This window comes from Mustela putorius, unplaced genomic scaffold (assembly GCF_011764305.1).
Source record: "Mustela putorius furo isolate JIRA1106 unplaced genomic scaffold, ASM1176430v1.1 tig00000040_pilon_pilon_pilon, whole genome shotgun sequence".
Taxonomy (NCBI): Eukaryota; Metazoa; Chordata; class Mammalia; order Carnivora; family Mustelidae; genus Mustela; species Mustela putorius.
This window is the reverse complement of record NW_025421261.1, coordinates 31338-43943: the sequence shown is the minus strand read 5'-3', so window position 1 is coordinate 43943 and position 12606 is coordinate 31338. Positions and strand designations below refer to the sequence as shown.

Here is a 12606-nt window from a genome sequence, read left to right as displayed (position 1 = left end):
GCACATGGTTTACCATAGGTTAATTTCTATCCCTGTGACTCTAGTGATACGTAATACGTCTCTGCCAGCACAACCCAGAATATCTGAATTAAAGTTCCCCACAATAAATGTTTAATAGTTTTGCAGCTCTTATTGCTGTTTTTGTATGCCTGTGGTTAAAAAGACCAAATCATTTCTATCACATCTAGGCTTTGATAAATGTTATTTTTCCTTGTCCATCAATGGAAATTAGAGAAACAAAATTTGGGATATTAATCTGAGCAATCTTTCTTAACCATCTGAATTGTTTTAAAATCCTTTGTTGATATTTCTTCAAAAGATTTTACGTGTGTTAATAATTGAATCAAAAATCTTAACCATTTTCATTGTCCACGGAAGTACAGGTAAAGAACCAAAAGTGCGTGCGTGACTCAGAGTGTTTGATGTTTGAGTATGTGGATAGGTTGAGACAGAAGGATAGAGCGCGAGAGACAGGTGCGCATGGGAAGAGAGATACACTGGCTGACCTGATCGGTGGATGGATAAGATGGGAAGTGGCTGGAAAGACAGGGTGAGCCGAGGAAGAACTGGGCACACCTAACAACAGAGAACGAAGCTTTTAGTCCAAATGACAGTGAGTGTTTCAGTTTTATGTAAAGTGTTTTATGCCATCCTATTATTAAAGTCAATCAGTAAAAAAAGGTTAGGTAACATAAAATATAAAAGGATCATGTAATCAACATTACATATGGATCTAAATACAGTATTCTGCCATTGGATCAGTAGAGTGTTGTTAAATTTTACTCATTTGGCTTAGCATTTGTTTTCTTTCTTGGTCCTTGAATAATTTAGAAATGTAGAAAAGTGATGTTTAGAAATCAGATTCCTTTAATCTAGAACTAATTGGGAAGATACCAAAGGGTAGGTAAACAGTTAGGAGAATTACTTGTAGACCAGGTGTCCTCATAATAGCTAACAGAATATGGGCCATAGACTGTGTGGCTTAGAAATAACAGAAATTCATTGCTTACAGTTCTATAGGCCGGAAGTATAAGATCGGGGTACCAGCATGGTTGGGTTTGGATGAGGGCCCTCTTCGGGTTGCAGACTGCTGTTTGCCTGTATCCTCAAGTGGCAGAGAGTCTAAGAGAGCTCTCTGGGGCCTCTTTTCATAAAGCGCTAATTTCATTCATGAGAACACTACTTTGATGACCTAATTAACTCCCCAAAACCCCACCTCCCATCATTTTAGGAGTTAGGATTTCAGCCTGAGAATTTTAGGGGGACAGAAACCTTTAGACTATAACACCAGATACATTGAATTAACAGCTTAATTCAGACTTTTCGCTGTTGCTGTTCTCTATCCCACCAGTCTAAGGGTGTGCCTGAGCCAGTTAATGCAAGTAGTAAATCTTTTTTTGTTTTGTCAAGTAGTAAATCTTTCTCTATTACATTATGAAATTTATAGTATATAATTTTCTAACATTCTTTTTATAATACAAACTTAGCATAATGCTAGCTCATAAATTATTTTCATTATTTTTACCTTTTTTCAAATACATTTCTATAGACTTATTACAGTCTTTCCTAATATAAAAGTTATTTTCCTTACATTATAGCCTTTTAAAAAGTTTGAATCAGGAAAAGGTTAGGAATCATTAGTCTAATAACCTACTTTTTGGAAATGGCAGTATATAAATGTAAATACATATGTACAGATATTTGGATGAGTTTGCAGATACGTCCTTGCTAAGGGTTTTGATTGAGAAATTTTACTCTGGATGTTTCACACTGAGAAAATAGTTACAAGTGATGCCTCCAATTAAGTATGTCTTACTTTCTAGAATGTTTAACATCTTCTTGAGGCCTGTGTTTGCAAAGGATTCTGTAAGTCTATCAGTTGATCTGCATGATGACACTCTAATAAAGTCACTAGGTTTATCCAACCTACATAACAGAGTATTTCAGTTGTGTGTGTGTGTGTGTTTTTTTTTTTTACTTTATAGTTGAAGCAAAGGGGTGGTCTCATAAAGGCAAATAAATCCACCCTGACCCTTGTGAACCCTTTTCCTAAAATGTCACTGTAAAACTGGGCATGAGCCAAAATGAAAGGATAATACCTTGTACAAATATCATTTAATAACTATTTGAACTTGGAGTATAAATGGCAGAAAGTCCATTTCTTGGATTCAAGTAGGTACCTTAATTTGTGGCAAGGTTATGGTTTCTAAATGTTAATGAGGCCTTCTTCCTTAAAAGAACAATGTCGTTATTTTGGTCTTGGTCATGTCAGAACCAACAAACTGAAGTAATTATTTTCAAATTTTGATAATACAAGTTTTTTTCATTAAATTTTTTTCTTTTTTTTTAAGTAGCCCATTTCATTGTGATAACATTTAAAAGACTACTGGAACTCATTATGTGTAGCATTTCTAAATAGATACTTCCATATCTGGAAATATTTCTCCGCACTTGGGCTCAGGCTCTCTTGATACGGCTAGGAAGAAATTTGACTATAATCCCTCCTTCCCTTTTTAAGTCGGTTCCATGCCCAGTGTGGAACACAGTGCAGGGCTTGAACTCATGACCCTGAGATTAAGACCTGAGCTGAAATCAAGAGTTGGGTGTGTGTACACACACACACACACACACACACACACACATCCCTGCTGAAATTTTTTTGGCAAAGAATCCAGAATTTGTGAAAATGAGAACCTGAGAAAAAGAACACATTAGAAAAATTAAGTGTATGTAGTATTTTGTACATATGTGGCATATCTGGGAAAGCTGAACTAGAATTGGCAAATCTGAAACCTGCTTTACCATCATTCAGGTATATTTGGATATCTTGATGTGCAAGTAACTGAAAATAATGCCAGTTAACATTAAAAAGTTAATTTGGGTCCTACCTTTTTGTCACACATTTATATAAAAACAGCTCGTTGAAACTGATAGATTTAGTGTAGTTCCCATAATGTTTATACTGATGTATTAGATTTCACTGACCTAAGCAAGCCATTTTTAAAGAAGATGCCTAGACACAACATGGTGTGTTTAGCTTAGTTTGCTTACCACTTGGACACAAATGCAGGCCTCTCTGACCAGTAGGGCCACGTATTTCCCTGTTGAGCCCTCTTTATTTCGTTAATACCCACTGAAGACGAGTCCTTTTTGACTTCTTGTCACGACAACAGGTACCGAAAGTACAGGTGACTCAGGTATTTGGCTTTTACAAATCATGGATTGTTCTTTATATATCTTGAGTTATTCTTTCTTTCTAAGCATTTATTTTTCTTTTTCCCCAACCTCTCATCTCTTTCCAGGGCGTGATTGACTACATTTTCTATTCCAAGACTCATATGAACGTGCTTGGTGTCCTGGGGCCTTTAGATCCTCAATGGCTGGTTGAGAACAACATCACTGGGTGCCCGCACCCTCACATCCCTTCAGACCACTTCTCACTGTTAACCCAACTTGAACTCCACCCTCCACTTCTGCCTCTTGTCAATGGTGTTCACTTGCCTCATCGGAGGTAGTGGAGTCCTGCCCCGCAACGACGGGGGAGCTGTTGCTACGGACCTGTACAGTTGTAAATCAAAGTATGTAGGAGTGAAGTATGGCCATCCTTAAGCTGCTTCTTCAGGTTCCTTTCATTATGCGTTTGCTCTAAGATTTTGTACATTTTTGTGCATATTGGTATCATTTGGCACTAGGGCTGGAACCAAAGTATTACTCTTTCCAAATTTTTAATTTAACATGTTTTTAAATTCGACCTTCTTCATATTATATTAGGAGTCAACATTCATAATTAATAAATCACCAATTTAAGGCCCAACAAGAGTGTATTTGTTTTTCCAAAACAAATACTTTCTTTTGAATGGTTTCAAATGAGCCAACCATTTTTGTAAAAGGCAATTTTTAAAAACTATAAATATGACATTTTAAACTGAATGATGGCATGCCTTACAGGAAAAGTTTCTTGGATTTCTGTTTTCCATTATAACAAACTGATTTTTGGCTCCCCAAGTCTTTTGCCCATTAACAAAGCACTTAAATTTGCTAGATCTGTACATAAACTATGATACAGCCTTTAACCATAATATGAAAAATAGAGAAATTAAAGATGGTTGCACAATATGCTTTCAAAATCAGGCATTCAACAGCACATGACAGTTTGTTGGGCAAGCGCTGGTTTTGTTTTTTTTTTGAGGAGTCACTGTATTTAGTTCCTCTATTAGTTATAACCTCATTAGAAGTATTAATTTTAAGCCTTTCTGTCCAGTTTATTTATTGGGAAATAGTGGGTAATTTCTACTGCCACACATCTTGAAAATAGGATATGTTATATTTTAGGATGCCCACAAAATTAGTGTCCAGTATTTTTCATTATTCTCATCTACCTTTTTTCTGTCTGGTTGTGCTAGAGAAACAGATATTATATGATCTGTATAATAATTTTTGCTGTTATAGTCAAATGTTTAAAAAAAAAACAAACTACTGAATAAAAACCCCCTGATCCAAGTTTTAAAAGGGAAAAGCGATACAAATATCTCATGTGTTTCCTGAAGTAGGACAAGTGGGCTACTAGTTTTGGCTTTTTGAGGTAACAGTGGAAAGGATTTGGTTGGGGGCGACGTAGAAAGAACAGGGAGTAGCTGAAAACCTCGGATCATTTTTCCTGACTCTAGTTGCCAAATGGCCATTATATGCTTTTAATCTTTGTTTCTGTTGTCTGTCAGGGTTGAATTAAGAAGCTACTGGTTTATTCCCAGCTGTCCATGCTCTTTAGAAGTGTTGGAACCCTTTTTTTGCCCAGGAGGGGCCAGTTAAAAATCTGTGACTCGAGGCAGTGAACGTAATACTGTTTTCTGGGGGAAAAATTGGTTGGCTACTTGATGTTAATTATGGCACAGTTAACAGGAAAAGGTTGTGTCTGTGTTTTTAAGTTTTTCTTTATTCTGCTTTTTTGCTGCTATAAGAGTTTTCTGAAATTTATATTTTAAACTTTTCATGCACTTTACTGTTTCTAGTCTCAAAATGTGATATTTTTAATAAACAAGAAATTTTCCATTATGTGAATGAAATTTTAAAAGAAAATAGCCTATATTTGTGTCTCACTAATATATAAAGTACAGGTCAAATTTAAATTATTTAATTAGTTTTAAATATATACAATTTGCCTCCTCTTTCAAACCTAACACCTTAGGCTGTTTTATTAGTCTTAAATGATGCATTTCCTTTGGTCCTTTTATACTAATTTCTTCCATAGTAAATTAATCAGGCTGTATAAGATAATATTTCCCGAGAAGGATAATTTTAGTGGGACGAGGGTGGTGGGATGATGTAATGTCATATACGGGATTGCATCAGAAGGGTTCTGTAAAGCCTAAACTCCCTTTTAAAAGTGCCTAGTGATAGAGGCGTTGTTTGTCATCTATTATAATTGGAATGTCATTGTAGTTGAGTGAAGTTTGATGTAAATAAAATATTCTTTTAAAAATGGTAAAGTACCAGAATAAACAAACAAATAACAAAGAAACAACCATTAAGGTGACAGATTTTCCTCAGTGTGCAGGTATCCCTTCTTATATACCTCAAACATTCAACATCTAGCCATGCAAATTGATTACCTGAACCATAGTACTGGAAAGTAGAATAGCATGAAAAACTTAATTTTGTGGACATTACCTTTTTTTGTAATCAGCTACTGTATGTTTTATTTTAAATCTTTTGTGTCGGGCGGGTTTTCTGCTCTGGAGGTATATGCACTAACAGAACATTTTCCTCCTTTCGTACACGCATGTTAATTAGCAATGTGAGCAATATTTCCTACCATACTTCACTCCCAATATTTTTTGAGATGTTTGTATAAAATGGAATTTAAAGTTCACTTATGATTGTATATGAACCACAGAGGAGCCCATTTATTAATAAAAAACTTTTTTAATAGTTAAATGTAGAGGGAAAAAATAAAAAAAAATTGGGAAACATTGTAAACAGCTTAAGTTTATTTTGTGTATGATCGAGGCACTCTGTTGCAGGAAGGTGTGTAATTGGGTTCTCTCTGCTTCCAAATGCACTCTTTCAAAGCATTCACTATCCTGTGTATTTTTAATGTGGTTTTAGTAAATGTTGGTAGTAGCTCTGTTGAAGTAGGTAATTGTGTTATGTTTTGGGTGGCACACACACTTGGGGCATGGTAACCCAAATTTCATGTGCACGGTTTCCCTTTAGCCCACTGCCCAGATCTCACCCACCTTTCACCCTTTGTTCCCTTTGTAAAAGGAGTGGTATCTGTTTTGAGCTGCCGATTCAGATGGTCAGAAATGCTGCTCTCCTCAGTATTGTCTCGTTACAATGCATGCCGTTCGGAACTTTGGCAGTGAGAAGCCAAAAGGAAGAGGTGAATGACATATGGTATATATTCAATGAAAGTCAATATTTATGCTTATATACTTTCTAGTTCTCAGAATCTAAGTTTAATAAGCTTTATGCCATTGGGGCTGCTGCATATTTTATCTGAAGCTAAGAGAAAATTTGGGCATTTTTAGGTTGTGATAATATGTGTTGTTTTTAACTGTTAAATATGATTTCTGATAATTGTCTAAGAACTGGAGTGTTCCTTAAATTTATTAAAACAGTGTTGTTTGAGGAAGGGAAAACTGCACTGTTTGCTATTACAACAGTCATACAAGTGCATGTCAAGTCACCCACTCTCTCAGGCATCAGTATCCGCCTCATAGCTTTACACATTTTGATGGGGAATATTGCAGCATCCTCAGGACTGACATCTGGGAAAGGCTCAAATCCACTTACTGCTCCTTGCTTGTTGACTTTGTTTTAAAATATTGTGCCTGGTGTCAACTTTTAAGCAACAGCACTGCCTAAAAGCAAGCAGAGAACAGAATCCCAGCACCATTCTATAGGCAACTTTTTAGAATTCAGATATAGTAAATCTGTTCAAGATTTATGATGTTTTATGTAAAAAAAATTTTGTACAACGTAGCTGAATATTTTCGTTTTATTTCTTTGATGTAAGGCGTGTGAACGTTCGTTTGAATATCACATGTTCAAGTCAGGTAACGGCACAATGGGTTCTGAGACCAGCTTCCCGCCCCTTCCCCCGTTTGCCTTGTTCCAAGCTCTTTCTTTTCAAATTACTTTTCTGATATTCCTAGGCAGATGTTTAATTTTACTAATAAGCATCCTGTGTGAATGTATTAAAGAAGCCACTGTGTTTTAGTGTTGTAGTTTGCAGAAATATAAAGCTTCTTTTCTTATTTGTCCCTGTTATTTGGTGTGTTCCAGTTATGTATTGAATCACAGAGAAGGGAGAAAGTTGAAAGATACCTAAGGCTCATATCACTTGATTCTTTGGTGGGTTGTGTTAGAATTGAGGATGTGGCACATTAAAACTGGAACATAGGCAAATATAACTGTGTTCCATTTTAAAATTGTATCTCCTAAGTATCTCTTATTAAGTGGGTGAAAAATTAAGCTTGTATTTGCATTTCCAAGAGTTTCTAAAAATCACAAATGCTCTCTATACTTTCAAATCAAATAGCAAGAAGTAGAGAAAGCACAAGACAAAATAGATTAAATATGTTCTTTGATGGAATGAGAGGCATGTGGTTTTCATTCCTAATACAGGGCTAGGTTTTCTAGCAAATTGACTGTGTCCCAGTACTTACCAGTACTTGTTTGTTTTTAAGTCTTATATTCTGAGAGATTTTAATAGCTTTGTAAAATGTACTGACTGAGCAGTAGCTTTGGTCACAGAAAACATAGTTTCTGATATATTTGGAAGGCCATAGAATAATGGTTATATAGCAAGCAATGACTTCGTGGCACGTTTTCAAAAGTAGCACTCATGTACCTATATTTTGACAGAAATGTGAATTCTCACATTTATGAGGTACTCTCTTTCTCTCCAACCTGCCCTACCCTTTAAAAAAAAAAAACAACTTTCTAATGCGTAGGTTTGTTTAACCTTTTCCTTCTGAATTATGTCATGTTTATAGAACTTTGAGAATTCTAGGTAGATAAATTAACTAGGAAAAGTAGAATATTTTTCTAAGCCAGGAACTTCAACTAAAGTTTTCAGTTTGTAGGCAGATGAGAACTTTTATACTTATGGTTGCTTTGATTTAATTTTTTTATGGCATCATGATCACCAAATTCAAATTGAGACTTAAATAAGTTAGTACACCTTTAACCTGGCTTATTTACCAAAGTTAAAATCTGTTTCCAGAACAGGATGGCAAGAGCATCTTTCATTTTACAGAATGATTTGGAAATGTTTATTGTATAAGCATCATCTTAAAGCTTCTGGGGAAGAAGAAAGAAGAAAGCTCTTCAAGCTATACTGCAGGGTGTTCTGAATAAGATCCATGAAAAGAAAAAAAAAATTTCTTTTCAGGAAGGTGGTTAAGGAGAGCGTGCATGTTTTATTATTTTAACCAAATGCCTTCTTTATGTAAGTTTCTCTGTTGAATTACTCAAGTCCTACAGCAAGAAGTAGGGAGATAACTAGGAAAAACAAGCTTGGTTAACCTACTTAGTAATTCCTTTTGGCCTAAGTTTGTTTGGGTTATTTTTGGAACCAAAGGAAAACAAGCATGTTGAGGTTTTATTCAGCATACGTTATGACATGGAAGTAATGGAATGTTTTTAAGTAAAATTTTACTTTCAAAACATATGAAATAAGGACATTTCTGTCAACTAAATATTCATTTTTTATGGCACTTAGTATAAACTCAGTAGCATTGTTCTGAAATTAGAAATTGCGTTATCAGAAACAATAAATCACATTTTGAAAAGGGTATGTAAATGCCAAGTGATATGACTCTTTTGGCATAGTACCTTGGTACATACAGCTTTCCGAAACTTTGAGAAGTCATAGTTTGGCACCTGTTAGTAGTTCTTTGTTTCAACAATCTGCTCCAGATTTAGATAATTTTCCTACTTGTGTATCTGTCACTTTCAACTCTAAAAGCATAAGAATCATGGTAACCCTCTCAGAAGTGGTCCGTCCTTGCTCATTTTAGTTTTGTGTTAATTTCTAGTTACTTGACATATAACTGTATTTTCTTTGAAGCTAACAGTGGTTATATGTACCCTATTTGTTTAGTTAGTTATCTTAACTCACACAATTGGCTCAGCATTGATGTGTCAAACAATGGCTTTGCTTCTTAACAGGCTTAGTTTCCTGCTACTTGTTTCAGTCTTGATACAGTAAGTGATGCAGTAGTCTGGGTGTGTATGTATTCAGAAGCTGTACTGTTCTTTCTCTGTGCTTAACTTGCTAAAAATATATTCCCTTACCTGTGAAATTCCTGAGCGGTGCTCTGCCAACTTTTTCTGGGGGGGCGGGGTGGGGAGGAGTTTGGATGGCTGTATTATTGCACACTGGATCTGGAATTGTTCAGTGTTGTGAGTGGCAAATTTCTTAAACACCAGCAGCACTGAGAAGTGCACTATGGGCATTCGTACAGTTGTCCAAATGTAAGCATTTCTTTCGTCCAGGAGAAGTTGAGGAATAGAGTTCATTGGAGTCCTTGGAATATTTTGAGGATGAGCATTTCAAACTTAGGCCTTTTTACCTCTGGATGGGGTGGTATGGAGGGAGTTTTGTTTTTTGTTTTTGTTTTTTAAGAGAAAGTGTGTGTTTGTACCTTCTCTTTCGGAAAGGCCAGGGTGTTGATCACATTCACTATGGGTTAATTTATATCTTCCATTGTGATTTCTTTCAACCATAAAACAAGTGCCAACTAAATATCCATGAGACGATCTACTCTTCAACTCCATTTACCATTTAAATAGGGAAAGGTTCATTTATTTTCATTATTTGGCATTAAGTTAATAATTCATTGTTTTGCCTAAATTTGAGTCATTCTGTGGCCTATAAAGTGTTTTTGTAACTAATTTAATGGTTGGTAAGCAAAGCACTTCAGTTTAAAACTGAACAAGATATTTCGGTAATTTTTCCTCTGAATACTTGGGGGTTTCTACTGATACTATTTCAGAACAAATTCTCCTGTTTTAGGTTGTATATTTACTTTGTTTTTGTCCTAAGAAAAAGCCAAGCACCAAATCAATTTGTTACTGTGTTCCAGTAATCAGTTTAGATCTAAGATTTTCCTTTCTTTTTCTTTTTTCTTCTTTGTGTTCTTTTTAAAAAAAAAAATCATTCTCTTTTTAATCAGAGACTTAATGAAGTGCCATGTAATTATAGCTTACTAGTGTTTAATGTTTAATAGACTGGTTCTGTGGTGTCCTAATCATTTAACACTCTGTCATCCTTGGAGAAAGTGGTTCTGCTCTTACTGAACACATTCTCTCTGACAAAATCACCAGCTGCTTTATTTTTCTATTTATTACAGTTAAACGGTTGATGAGGTCTGAAACTTGAGCAAACTGCTCAGCTGAGATGTTTTCACAATAGACACTGTACAAAATGTGCGTGCAAAAGGACACAGTTGGGTGGTAGTATTTTTTCATTAATGTGAACATTGACTAAACAAAGCAGTCCTGCCTTTTAAATCTTGTGGCAGCTCAGAGGGAGGTGCTTAAGAACCTTAACTACTATGTCAGATGACAAAATACTTTTTTCCATTTTGGAGATTGGGTACTGCTCACACATGATGTATAGGGCTAAATATATGCTTGTTTCCTTGCACCTGTGTACTTCCTCTTCTCTCCCGCCCTTTCCTTCCCCTGTAGGCAATAAATGGCCATTTTGCAACTGCATACCTTTGTCTTGGTTTTTTACTGTATTTGTGCAGTATGTGTTTGCTTTTAGGTTAGTACATCTCTTGGAAAGTGAAGTAGGAAGCCAAGGTAATTCAGGCAAAAAGTTACAGATTCATGCTACTCTCCCCCAACCCCTGTGAAAGCTATATTACTGCTTAAATAGTACTTCGTTTAGAATAGATTTGGAAGTTAGCCTTAGTTATGGCTTGCTTTGGCTGAAGAAATATGAGCAGAGGGACTCAGAAGTGAGGCTTTAAGACCCAGTGTGTAATTTGCCATGTTCCCTTTTCTTGCCTTGGTGATGATAGAAGTGTATATTGAGATTCAACTTTCCATCCTAAGTCTTTGACTTTGACAAACAGAGCTTGCCTGCTGACCTACACAGAAAATGAAGTGAGAGAAACAACAGCCAAATCTCAATGTCTTCATAAAGTTTTGTTATTGCAGCATGATCTAGCCCATCCTGACTGATATACAACCATCAGATATGCTGAGTTACCAGCAGTAATCTGTCTCAATAAGCGGACCTCCCAAGACCTAGAATAAATCCATTCAACAAACATTTCAAGTATCTACTATGAGCAAAGTGCTTTGGGGATATAAAGTTGTACAAGTTCCATATCCTCCCAAGAATTCACTTTGCAAACACTCTTTTATGACGTAAAATACTAAAGTGTTATAGTAAAGGTATCTTAAATTTTTAGAATCTTGGAAGGGGGGAGGGAAACGCTCACAAATAGCTATTTTGAAACTGTTTAGGGATATTCAGTTGAAAAGTGATTTTAAGATATGGTGTGATTGATAGAGACCAGATTATTCTCGAAGAGCATAAAACAAAACAACTGTCCAGTTTAATAAGTGCTTAGGGAAGGTAATGGAAGGTTTTGTGGTAACAGATTGTGAGCATCAGCAAATCTCTAGCTCAGTGCCTAGTGACTGGCCATTTTTACCAACCCCAAGGATCCTTTCTTTATAGAGGTCTTGACACTGGCTAGCCTTTAGGAAGCACTCCAGAATAGAATCATTTCAAGTGTATCTCAGAGGGACCAGATTTTAGGACAACTGGCTTATTAAGAAGATACTCCTAAAATAGAGGAATCAAGACACTAACCAAGTGTCCTTGCATTCCCTCATGTGACCTTGATAAAAATGTACCCTTAATGGTAAAATGGATGTAAGAAATTGAATCTCATGAAATGTTAGAAAAATCAGACATCAAGACGAGTTTGCATGCAGGTAATTTATTTGGAGAAATGATCCCAGGGAAGAACAGGGGTGTAGGAATAACAATAGAGAAAGAGGGAAAGCCAAGTCAACGGTGCAATATTGAGCCAATCACCTCTCTGGGCAACGGGGACATAAACTTGCCACTGACCCTTTGAGGAGCTGAGTAGAATGCACTCAAAATTGTCTTCATGAGGGATGAGAGAGGAGAGAATTTGTGGGCTCCCATGAGAAAAGTGTGTTAATTCTTCCTGTTTGTACATCTATTAAATTCACTAAGTAGGTTCCTGCAGGAATCCCATATAATAGTAGTGGGGAAATGGAGTGGGTGATGGTACAGAAAGCAAAAGGCGAAGTGCTATTAAGTTACACTTGTGTGCAATTGGTCGCCAAGCTATGATGGCAGTAAGGAAGTGAGCTGAGAGGATGTGAGGCATCTGAGTACTGACATAATGACGCAGTGTAATCTCAACAAAACACGGAGGAGGAGAACAAGTTAGAGTCCACTGCTACAGCTGATTTTGAGGCTATGATGACTAGTTGTCACTGTCTCTCTTCTGTCAGCATTCCAGATTTTCCTCAGCTTTGCACCAGTGCACCAGTGGATCTAGATTGCTTTCCTAGGGTTTGGCAACCAAGATCTTCATCCCA

The 12606-nt window shown here is 36.2% G+C and overlaps 1 protein-coding gene across 6 annotated transcripts in view; it reads left to right on the top strand.

The window, feature by feature from the left end:
- The window catches only part of CNOT6L (CCR4-NOT transcription complex subunit 6 like), a 117296-nt gene extending 106568 nt beyond the window's left edge, over positions 1–10728 (top strand). For all 6 annotated transcript variants that reach the window (XM_045088787.1, XM_045087792.1, XM_045088150.1 and 3 more), the window contains one exon: positions 3303–10728. In XM_045088787.1, coding sequence (XP_044944722.1) covers positions 3303–3515 — 213 coding nt within the window. In that variant the 3' untranslated portion in view covers positions 3516–10728. The remainder of the gene's footprint in view (positions 1–3302) is intronic.
- Positions 10729–12606: the final 1878 nt, after the last annotated feature.